We start from the raw sequence: 13038 nt of genomic DNA, 5'->3' as shown, positions 1-13038 counted from the left end.
GGTATTGTGGGCACAAATTTTAGGGTCGTTGTCTTGTTGAAAAATGTATTCGGACCCCAAACCCAAATTGTCGATGCTTGGCTTCAAATTCTCCTTTAAAATGTCTATATATAGTTTATGGTCCATTGTGGATGTTATAAATGCCAATTTTTCTACTCCTTTGGCGCACATACACCCCCAAACCATCACTCCACCACCTTCATGTTTTACAGTAGCTTTTAAGTTTTAAGGATCAAGAGCAGTACCGGGTTTTCTCCTTTAATGCCGAAAATACAAAATTTACTCTCATCTGTAAAAGGAACCTTCTCCCAGAACTCTATAGGCTTATTTAGGTGTTCTTTAGCAAAGGCAATCCGCTTCTTTCGATTGACATCTGACTACAAATGGTTTTTTTTTTCGTGCAACGTGACTGTGGTATTTGGCCTTTGATAATATTCTTCTCACTATATCTTTGCTAATTGTCTTAAGAAACTGCTGTTGTATATTTTCTGCTATTTTTGTGGCTGTCAGCCTAGGTCCTTTACGTACCTGCTGCACAATGGTTCGCTGCTCTCGATATGTTAGAAGGGATGGTCGACTCGTTCGCGGTCGTGAGACGTAGTCTCCAGTGGTTTTGTAGTTATTAATGACTCTCTGAATAGAGGAACGTGATCTGCCTACAGTTGCTCCTATTTCTCGAGTTATATCTACATGTTCCCGTGAGAACTTATAAAGAAGATACGCTGTTTCGGGAAAAGAGATGATAAGGACATTCCATCGTTCATTCCTGAAGCAGATGTTTTACTTAGAATTAAGTTTAATTTCTTTTAGTAAATTCTTTTCCATTGTTAGGAATTAGAATTAGTTTAACCTCCGACTTTTTAAGATCGTTATAATAAATAAAGTTAATTTTTAAAAAGAACCTCTTGCGGTGTTATTAGAAAACTGGCGCAGTCAGTAGGATTATCGAGATTGGTGTATCGTACAACAATTTTCGTATCTTCGATTAATCGGTAATTCGAACAGTGATATCGGTGACCGGACATTGAATCGTTCAACATCTGGACTCACGAATTTCACGGGATTTGGAACATCATCGTCCACATCCGCAGGAAGGACCCCCAAACCAATCAAGGCACAAGGCAATTTCCTATAGAAACACCGTTATGAGAATCACTTTAGTTTTGATTTCATTTATGTCAGTTGACGATTTGCTCAATAATTTACAAAGACTCACACTGTCTTCAGAAGAATTTCTTACAATAAATTCCTTAACAAATTCCGTAATCACAAACGTTACAAACACTCCAAATTTAAATTTAGAAATGGCTTTTAAACCAGAATATTTAAATTGCGTTCCTCAATTTGATGGAAACCCGAATGAATTGAATCGCTACATACAAACTTGTCAAATTCTTTAATTGGTAAATTAACCGGAAATGCTAGATTAGTAGTCTTTAAAAATCACTCTTCAACGTAATTTTGCAGACCAAAGAGATGAAGCTTGTTTAACCCTAGAGTACTTACAGGGGTTATAGGTAACCCCAGCGATATTTAAATATCGCGCCAATTTAACAATTAAAAATTTAACCACTATGAGCGGCTGTGTATGTTCAATTTAGGTTATGTACAAGTGTTTGTGGAGAAAAATTCGTTTAAAACTTTTATCATTATCAGTTTTTGCTGTATATAGGGTTACGTATAACCCCAAGTAAGTGTTAAAGTATAAATAAATCTACAGCTATTTCAAAATTAAACTTTTTCTTTGAAGCTGTAAGTATATTTGTATTGTTCATTTAGGTTATGTACAAAAGTGTTTGTAGCGAAAACTTCGTTTGTATTTTTGTATTGGCTTTGTATTTTAGGTATTTATAATGGCTGTAAGAGCAACAGATTCAAACTTTGAATCTACGGTGTTAAAGTGGCTAGACGAGATTGAACAAGAAACTTCGGATAATAATGAAAGTGATAGCGAGGACAATGTTTCAACTCAGTCCGATATAGAAGATGAAATATCCGCCGATGAAGATATTGATGCACCTTCCACTTCTGATCCCTCTACAGTAATAAAAGGTAAAAACGGTCATGTGTGGTCAAGTCAAGGAGTAGATAGAACTCGAACTCCTAAAAGAAACATTGTTCTACGTATCCCGGGCGTAAAAGGGCCCAGCAATACAGTCAAAACAGAGTTAGAAGCGTGGAAAATATTATTTACAAATAACATGATAAGCAGTGTAGTTTTATACACAAACATAGAAATTAACAAAAGGAACAAAAAATTCAGTGGTGATTGTCGATATGTTGGTTACTCCAACATATCGACAATCACCACTGAATTTTTTGATGCTGAAGAAATTAGTGCAGTTTTTGGACTTCTGTACATACTTGGGTGTAGAAAAGATGGCCACTTATCTACCAGCGAAATTTGGTCACAGTATGGACCTGAAATTTACAAAACTATAATGTCTAAAACTCGTTTTGAGTTTTTAGTAGCCTGCCTTCGATTCGATAATAGACTTGTGAGAAACGCACAAGACAAATTTTCGCCAATTCGGGACCTATGGACAACCTTTATATCAAATTGCACCAATTCGTATACACCATATGAGTACTGCACGATTGACGAGCAGTTGTTGGGTTTCCGTGGCAACTGCCCGTTTCGAGTCTATATCGCCTCCAAGCCAGACAAGCCAGACAAAAGGAGGCGTTGATACGTTCGATCAGATAGTACATACTTACTCTGTCTGTCGTAAAACTCGTCGGTGGCCTTTGAGATTTTTCTACGGTATTTTAGATCAAGCAGGCATAAATGTTCAAGTGATTTATTGCATGGCAACAAAAACACCAAAGTGTGTAAGACGACAGTTCCTTTTTCAACTAGGTTTACAATTGGCTAAACCACATATGGAGAGAAGATTAACTAAACATATACAAACATAATATAATCTTTTCGTAATATACAAACATTACGAAAAGTAAGTACAGGCATTAGAAAAATAATATATCCGCCAGAGGAGCACGAAATGGAACCTCCTGTAAAATTACAGAAACAAACCAGGTGCGGACTCTGTCCAAGATCCTCCGACCGGAAAACTAAAACGTCATGTATTAAATGTTCTAAACCTGTTTGTGCTGATCACAGATATGACATTTGTATAGAATGTACCAAATAAACGATTTGTTCAGTTCTATTTTAATTTATTATTCATTTTTGTATACTTTACTTGGTTATATAGCCATGGGGTTATTTATCACCCTACGTAAGTGTTAAGAGTTAGTTCATTTATGTAAGTATTCTAGGGTTAAATAGAGACCTAGTTATGTTACGACAAAATAATAACGAACAACCCCATCAATTTTATGACCGTTGTTTATACATTTTAAATTTAATTTGCTCGTATGTAGACATACATAAACACACGGAACCCGCGAAAGCTTTAAAACGAAATCTTTACAATAAATTAACACTTAAAACATTTTTATCTGGATTAAAAGAACCCTTGAGAACCACTATACGTTGCATGCGTCCTACCAACCTAAACGAAGCTCTTCAATTTGTGATTCAAGAAAATAATACACTTTATTTTCAAAATCAGACCATGAGACCAATAAGATTACCTGATTCTCAACCGAAACTGGTACAGAAACCGCAATTTCCTAAACCAGATTCACAACATTTTAAATCAATTTACACACCAATTTTGGGGAATGAATTCACATCAACCATCACATTACAATCAACAAAACTTTCAACCAAGACAATCAAATTTTCCCTCACAACCGATCAATATAAGACCCAATTTTAATCATCAACCACAAAGATTTCCGACAAATGCTCAAACCTTTGGTAGACCCCAAAACTCTTTTCGACCAAACCAAAACAAAAATTTTCCTACACCGACTCCAATGAGCACTAGCACTCATCAATCAAATACTTTACGAAATAACCCATTAAAACGAATGAGAATGTTTTCTGTTGAAACTGGTCAACCTAACGACGAAAATATTTCACCTGAAATACTTGAAAACATCGAATTTAACAATGACTTTCAACCTAAATTTCAATCAGTTGAATCGGGAGATACCGATAATGACAGTATTTACGAATCTGATACACAAGAATATTATAATGACGAAAATTTTTACAATCTGCCTCAATCAACCAATCAAACGTAGAATTAGAGGAAATTTTAATAAATTCCATGTCTAGTTCTGACACCCTATCTTATATCACCTTACCCGAATATAATCTTAATTTTTTGGTAGACACCGGAGCCTCAAGATCTTTCATAAATCCGGACATTGCATTTAAACTTTATCCGAAATTAATTCAAAACGATCCTTTTATTGTTAAAACAGCTCTGCAGAAATCTACACATAAATATAGCACTTACATGCCCGCCTCAAAATTATTTAAATTACCGGAACAAAATTTACTTAAATTTTATTTATTTAAGTTTCATGACGTATTTGACGGATGCATTGGCTTAGATAACATTCGATTATTAAAAGCTACCCTTGATTATGATAAAGGCATAATTTTAACACCTTATGCACAAATTCAATTAAAGTATTATCAATCGGAAATACTTAATAACAATAACATAATTATTTCTGAGAGATCAGAACAAATTGTTAAAATTAGAACATCTATTTCTGACGGAGAAATAATAATTCCGTACACCAAAATTCAAGATTGTGAAATTCCTGAAACTTTAACTATCGCAAACCAGGGATTAGCAATAACTTCCATACTTAATAAAAATGATCATTCAGTTTTGTTAGATTTAACTAAACCTCTAAAAGTAGAAAAATTCTGTGAGAAAAATTTAGAAACAATTCAATTTAATCATGTTGTAAGTTATCATCACGACAATACAGACCAACACTTTGACTTATCTAAAATTCGGACTGACCACCTAAACGATGAAGAAAGACAACAAATTTTAGAACTTTGTAGAGAATATTCAGATATATTTTATAATGAAAACGACCGTTTGACGTTTACTAATCAAATTAAACATGTTATTAAAACGACAGACGAAATCCCAATTTATACGAAATCATATAGATACCCTTTCATACATAAACTAGAAGTAGAAAATCAAATTAATAAAATGCTCGATCAAAAAATTATCAGACCCAGTAATTCTCCTTGGTCTTCTCCAATTTGGGTAGTCCCCAAAAAGATTGATTCCACTGGAAAGCAAAAATGGCGTGTAGTCATAGATTACCGCAAGTTAAACGAAAAAACAATAAACGATAAGTACCCATTGCCTAATATCACAGATTTGTTAGATAAACTAGGCAAATGTCAATATTTTACCACCTTAGATTTGGCTAGTGGATTCCACCAAATCGAAATGAATGAATCCGACATATCAAAAACTGCGTTTAATTGTGAAAATGGACATTATGAATTTTTAGGGATGCCATTCGGTTTAAAAAACGCACTCGCCAATTTCCAACGCGTAATGGATAACATTTTACGTGGTATTCAAAACGAAAAATGTCTGGTTTACTTAGACGATATAATTATTTTCTCCACATCCCTACAAGAACACCTTGATAGACTAAAAACAGTATTTAACAGATTAAGACAATCAAATTTTAAAATTCAATTAGACAAGTCAGAATTCCTTAGAAAAGAAATCGCGTATTTAGGTCACATAGTTACTCCGGAAGGTGTAAAACCTAATCCAGTGCGACGTCCTTTCCTGGTTCGGTCCTAGGAAAGGGGTCTTGGTGCCTCTTTTTTATGTTCGGGATGTTATCGGTCTCGGGCGCCACCTTATGTTTAGAGAGTTAAGGAACTCTTTCGCCTCCAAGTAGCTTTTGGGGGTTACAGTCGGAAATTCAGGGTGTTTGAGAGAGGGTAAAAAAAAAATAAAAAAATGCGGTTCGTAAATTTAAGAAATAAAATCAAAGTTTATTAATAATAAAAAAAAAAAATCAACATAGGGGTTTACGGAGGGAAAAAAAAATCTTTATTTAAATATATAATTGGTAAATGTCTGGCCTAGTGCAATCTTGTGGGACTCGTACTTCGGATGTAATTGATATGATTATTCGTAAGGGAATAATTGGTCTGGATGAAGTGCTACGGAAAACTCGCGATAGCACCAGGTCGGGAAGATGTTGCGGAAAACTCGCAGCAACACCAGGTCGGGGAAAGTATTGCGGAAAACTCGCAGCAATACCAGGTCGGGAGAGTGTTGCGGAAAACTCGCAGCAACACCAGGTCGGGGAAAGTATTGCGGAAAACTCGCAGCAATACTAGGTCGGGAGAGTGTTGCGGAAAACTCGCAGCAACACCAGGTCGGGGAAAGTATTGCGGAAAACTCGCAGCAATACCAGGTCGGGAGAGTGTTGCGGAAAACTCGCAGCAACACCCGGTTGGGAGATTGGATAAAAACAAAATAAAATCAAAGTCCCACAATTGCAAGACCAAAAACAAACTTACGATGAACTCGGTTATTTCCAAAACTCGGAGATTTTTCGGTGAAGTCTGGCGAACTTCTTGAAGACGGTTGATGACGGTTGATGACGGCTGAAGACTCTTGAAGAATGTCGAAGACTAATCCAGAACGGTCGAAGACTGATCAAGACAGTTGAAGACTCGTTGAGACAGTTGAAGACTGACTTAAAATGAAATTTTGACCGGCTATTTATACTTGTTCGGGGTGAAAACTGGATTTTTCCGAGTGGGGGGTCGTATTAAAACAAGTTATCAAAACTAAATTATAATGTGGGGGGCTAATTAATGACAATAGCAAAATTTTAACGGCGCTATCGGATGCGGGGTACAAAATTAACTAAATCCCTTTTTTGAGCGGATTAAATTGATTAAGGAATAGCGGAGTAATTAACAATTAATTAAAAATAATTATCGGAAAAATTTATAACATAATTCAAAAGATACCCTTATTTATGTGGAAAATTACAAAAATAGAATTATCAAAATCGGTTAGCATTTACGGCACTTACATACATAAACATTTTCCCGACCGCGTGTTTCACGTTAACTTCGATTAATCAGTATTAATTAACGCGCACTTCAACACAAAGTAGCTTCAGCGGTTGGGCGGTGTCCGGGGCAATCCTATACGGGTAGTATTTTCCATGGATGACCTCAGGAATGAAGTAAATTAATTAATTAAGATGCGGGATGATTTTGGTTAATAATCATGTTAATCATAATCGGATTGTCTTTAGAATCATTCAACGGTTATTTCATGATACTAGTAATTGTTTGAAATCGGTTTGATTGTTCTACGATTTCTAATTCCACATCATAAAAAATAGTCGCTGTACGGTAGCTGAACGGTAGCTCGCTGGCTGCTGAAACTCACTCGGGACGGTCGGCCTTGTTTACAGTAACACACTGATTACTGATACTTCTTCGTATTTTACTTCGTTGCGGTGTTATTTAATTATTTTAAATAATAATTTTCAGAAACCATGTGCTTTCGGTAATTACGTCGTTCGTCGATTTCCACTAATTGCTTTTGTTTATTTGAAACTCGGTCAGGAAACGTTTTTGGAAAAAGGTTTAACGGTTTTAAATGAATTAACATGAAAATTTGAAGTTTAATTAAGGAAATTAAGGAATTAAGGAAAATGCGAATAAAGTTGCATAAGTGGGTGGTGATAGGGTATCAATTTTTGGATTTTTCTAAATCGGGCGGAAACTGTAGGAGGTCGGGGTAATGTGGGAAGTATATTCGGATGTTATAAATTTTTCGGAAAAAAAAAATGTAACTTCGTTACACCAGACAAAATTTCAGCAGTAAAAAAGTACCCGATTCCTAAAACCACCAAACAAATTAAAGGATTTCTCAGATTATTAGGTTATTACCGCAAATTTATCAGAGATTTCGCGAGAATAACGAGACCCCTTTCAAAATGCTTAAAAAAAGGAGCAAAGATTGAACACAATCAAGAATTCGTTAATTGTTTTGAGACTTGTAAAAATCTGTTAATAAATAAATAGGGATGTTCCGAAGCTTCGGTCTTGCTTCGGTATTCGGCCGATTCGGCCTCTTTATAAAATATTCGGCCTTCGGCCGAAGCAGCCATTGTATTCGGTATTCGGCCGGCCGAAGCGGTATAAAGGTAGCATAGGCGCGCTTTTCCAGCTCGCGCATGCCAATGAAAACGTGTTAAGACCAGTAAGAGCATGGGCGGTTATAAGCGTTAGAACGGTTAGAAGTTTAAAGTGTGCGGTAACGTGTCGGTAACTGACGTGTTGATTGTTGTATTGCGTTCTTTTCGTTTTATATTTTAAACCGATAATGGTATTTTACTTTGACCTCTCATTTCGAATTTGGTTATAGAAGAATAAACTTTAAAGGTGCGTTTCCAGGGTCCGTTCAGATTTAAACGCTAAACACGCCAAGGCGGCGTCCAAACGCCCAAAATTGTTCATAAACCGTTTGTTTCGGGTAAACGACCTCGTGACGTGAATCATGAGTGACATAAACAAAAAAAGTGACGTTTGGACATTTTTTGATAAATGTGAAGACTTGAAATTTGCAAAGTGTAAATTGTGTCAACAAGAAATATCACGGGGTGGCACTGGAAAATATGCTAGTACAACATCAATGATTAATCATGTAAAACGAAAGCACGCTGAAGAATTTGAAAAAAGAAAGCGTCTATTATCAGAATCAGAACAAAACAAAACTAATCCAGAGAATGATTTAAATATTGTTCAAAAGAAACAAGAAACATTAACAGAATTTATTAACAAATCTAAACAGTGGGACATAAATGACAAACGGTCAAAAAAAATGCATTATGCTATAGGTGAAATGATTGCATTAGATAATATGCCTTATTTATGTGTAGAAAATACAGGATTTACTAGATTAATGAATAAAATTTGCCCCCAGTACAAGGTGCCCAGAAGAAAATATTTTTCAGAAACCATCATCCCAGATATTTATGACAGATTAGTAGAAGCTATTAAAAAAAAGATTGATGGTGTTCAATATCTGTCCGTGACATCTGATATCTGGACTTGCTCTCATACAAATGAATCTTTTATTAGTTTTACGGCTCATTGGCTTAATACAAATTTTGGTTTTAATCATGTACTTTTAAACTGTAAACATTTTCCTGAGAGTCATACTGCTGAAAATATTAAACAAATGTTTCTCGATATGTTGCAAATGTGGAATTTAGACATTTCACAGGTCCATGTCATTGTTCGAGACAATGGCGCCAACATTGTTAAAGCCTGTAATGACGCCAAACTCGTTGGAGTGCCTTGTTTCATACATACTCTACAATTAGTGATAATACATGCTATTAAAACACAACGATCTATAGTGGATTTAATAGCAGTGTGTCGAAAAATTGTTGGACATTTTAATCATTCCCCAGCCGCATGCTCCAAATTGAAAGATATTCAAACCGAATTAAATGTTGATCATAAAAAATTAGTGCAAGATGTTACTACTAGGTGGAATTCTAGTTTCTACATGCTGCAACGAATACTAGAGCAAAAGAGGGTATTGAATATCTATGCAGCAGATAATGATATTGTGACGTTAAATACAAATCAATGGTCCTTAATTCAACCGTTGTTAGATTTATTGGAACCATTTGAGGAGATTACAAAGGTTATGAGTTCAAATGTAGCTTTTATTTCGGAAGTTATTCCAACAATAACAACGTTGAAAGTTTATTTATCTAAAGAAGACGAAAATCTGTTTCACGGAGTTGGAACAATGAAAAATTGTATTTATGATGAAATAAACAGAAGATTTGATAGTTTGTTAAATAATAAATTTTATATTATTGCTACAATATTGGACCCACGATTTAAAATGACGTTTTTTGAATCGAACAAAATAGATTATTTTAAATATATATTGACCAGTGAATATTCTCAATCTGAGTCTGAACCAATAATTAACGAAAATTATACTCCTGAGACAAAAATTAGAAGACTCGATGACACTATTAGTAATGAAACAAATAAAAGTAAACTATGGCAGTGTTTTGATGAGATTGTCTCTTCAAGAGATTCTTTACCAAAGCCATCTGAAAATATAAAAGTAAAGAGCATTGACGAAGAATTAAACTTATATTTAAATATGGATAAGCTAATTAGAACGGACGATCCTCTTGTTTGGTGGAAAGCATGGAAAACCACTTTTCCTATATTAACAGAAATTGCAAGAAAATTTTTATCGGCCCCTGCTGCTAGCGTATACAGTGAAAGAGTTTTTTCTGAAGCCGGTAATATTTATGACCAAACTAGAAGCAGATTACTGCCAAGAAATGCAGAAAAATTATTGTTTATCCACCACAATCTGCACAAAGTTAATTTTGAATATTAGTGCCTATAACTTTGCAGGTATGTAATTGTTATTAATTATTAATTTAGTATGAAGCTAGTAAATACCTAATTTCATCATCTGTCAGTTTAACATCACTTAGTTAGCTCGTAAAGCATTATTCCTAAACCAAAAAACCTTGTTTCTTGCAATTCATTCATTGTGTTAAAAATTTTAACTTAAAATTAAAAAAAAAATAATTCGTTTCAGGTGTAGAGGAACGTGAGTTATGACGGAAGCCTCAGCCCCCTACATAATATGCTTTCTTATACATTTTTACTTATTACTTACATACATATATGTATATTATACTTACATGTTATATTTCATTTTTTCAATATATGTTTTATGTTTTATTTAATTATTATTTATAATTTAAATTACTTCAGTACTAATAAGTATCTACATATTTTATTTAATTTTAAACATTTAACAACATTCATGCATTTACTTAATAACAACTTCATGAAAAACACTGGACTTTTGTGAGTTTAAAATAATTGCAACACCTACTTATAAGAATAACGTTTTACGTTTTAATAATGCATTTTTTCGAATTTGAAATTTTGATTGATGCTTCGGCCGAATATTCGGTGCTCCGGCCAAATTACAAGCCGAATATTCGGTATTCGGTTATTCGGCCAAAACCCGCTTCGGTCCATCTCTATAAATAAACCTTTACCACAGTATATATAACAGACAGTACTCTCACTCCGTGGCGGCACGTTTGATGTGGCGAATTGATTTTCAATGACCTCGAATCCATTATGCTGGTATAGAACACAACAGGTCCGCATTAAAAATATTTAAAACGTCGAAAATATTAAATTAAAAAAAGTTATTCGCAATTAAATTTCAGAACTGAAAAAAAACATTGGTTATTGAGTTATATACTATATAACTAATAACGTCATTATTTATAATGTTTTTATTATTATTATTATCATTATATAACAACAGGGGAATAATAAGAACAATTTATTTGTGAAAAAATCTAATTATTTTTAAACATTAAAGTACACTAGAGTTAACACTACTTATTTTTCCAAATAATTAATTTTTGCTTATTGTCGTTATTTTGGAAAGACCGATTGATAAATTTTAATGTATAAAATAAACGTACTCTAAAATATAATTTTAATAAATACTGTATAGGAAAATCCTTACAAGGATGAAAAAAATTTATATTTTGGCATTTTTCTAATATATTATTAATAAAATTATTCTTGACGACAAGTTCTTCAAAATTGTTATGAAAAATAGCCTCCAATGTTGACACGAAAAATATAAATGTGTCTGTAGGCATTTTTAAGTTACCAAATATATCACAATTTCCGTTTTCGTATGTCTTTAAATAACAAAAATATGAGGTATCATCAAGCTCCTGATGTTCATTTCCATATGATACACATTTTTCGCATGTGTGCATTTTCAAGCATTTTTTAATTAAGTAGCCACATACATACCTAATAAAATTTTGTTGTAACAGATCGTTATTTCTGTAATCGGTGTCAATAACTAACGACTTATTAGTTGTCGACGAAGATATTTCTGGCTGTGAGGTACACATCTTCGATGCCTGTGAAGAGGCATCCCCTAATTTTAGAATTAAATGATCCCTATCCCCTTCACAATTTTCCGTGCCAGAATGAAGTAGTTTTAGACATAATAATTTTCTGAAAGACTGTGTGAACTGATGTGCTGTAGGATTTAAGCAATTCCCATTTTGTTGGCGTACAGAACCAAAAAAATTTTCCAATGCATCCTGATTCAGGCGCCTTGTGAAAAGATACTGAATATCCGTTTTCTTTTAAAATTGTCCAAAGATATTGCATTCCATTTATAGTTATTTGAATGCATTCAAAGCATTTTATATTAGTTTTAATAGAAGTATTATCTAATTTATTACATACTTGGACGTTTTTAAAAAAATCAATACAATCGTTTAGAAAATCAACTTGATAGGGTAAATTTTTAAACGCTCTGTTAAAGTGTTTTGTGTTAGATGTTGTGGACGAATTTAACAAATCTAATAATTTGTCAATTCTCTCGACAAATTCTGCCGTTGTAACTGCTCTTGCCGGTAGTTTTTGAAAACGGATATATACACACAGGCCTACATACACAGCGTTCGAAAACACCTGAGAAGCATACTTTATTTTCATTTTTTCAAAGCTGGTAGGTCTTATGTGACTCTCTGTCAATTTTGGTGCCGCTCGTGTAGCGTATTTACTATCACTATTATAAAACTGTTCTATATCCCCCCAAGATATTATGTTATTTTTATAAATAAAATTATATTTTATAAATTGTTCCTTATTGCTTTGATTATGTGCGGTGGATCAAAAATATATGCAATTCGCTCCCCTTCAACTTCTACGAATGGATGAGTTGGTGTAATGCCCAAAGTTTTAGCTACACTTATATTATTTGAACCCATGTCGCTTACGATGCAACATACTTTCAAACCTACTGAATTTAAAGCATTTATGTTATTTATAAGTAAGTTCTTTAATGCTCCGGCTGGACATCCTGTCTTATAAAAATAACAGCTTACAGGCTGACTCCAACTGGAATAAATTCCACGGATCATAAAAACTAAAGCTTTCATTGCAGGTTTAAATTTGCGATTTTCATTCCCCTCGTCCTCAAATCCCAATATTTGGTCTTTAATAACACTATAGAACAAGTTTGCCTTTATGTTCATTTCATC

The 13038-nt window shown here is 33.9% G+C and overlaps 1 protein-coding gene across 1 annotated transcript; it reads left to right on the top strand.

Moving 5' to 3' along the window:
- The first annotated feature begins 5968 nt into the window (after positions 1 to 5968).
- LOC139431926 (zinc finger BED domain-containing protein 4-like) lies at positions 5969 to 11193 on the top strand. Its single transcript, XM_071200216.1, has 2 exons — positions 5969 to 10345; positions 10536 to 11193. Exon 1 carries the CDS (start codon positions 8448 to 8450, stop codon positions 10326 to 10328), a length of 1881 nt encoding a protein of 626 aa, XP_071056317.1. The 5' UTR covers positions 5969 to 8447; the 3' UTR covers positions 10329 to 10345; positions 10536 to 11193.
- Positions 11194 to 13038: the final 1845 nt, after the last annotated feature.

Source organism: Onthophagus taurus, chromosome 11 (genome assembly GCF_036711975.1).
Source record: "Onthophagus taurus isolate NC chromosome 11, IU_Otau_3.0, whole genome shotgun sequence".
In the NCBI taxonomy this organism is placed as follows: Eukaryota; Metazoa; Arthropoda; class Insecta; order Coleoptera; family Scarabaeidae; genus Onthophagus; species Onthophagus taurus.
This window is presented reverse-complemented; position numbering and strand designations above follow the sequence as displayed.

What these genes read in the sequence shown, in the direction of transcription:
- LOC139431926 (XM_071200216.1), top strand. Translation starts at nt 8,448, where the DNA reads ATGAGTGACATAAACAAAAAAAGTGACGTTTGGACATTTTTTGATAAA.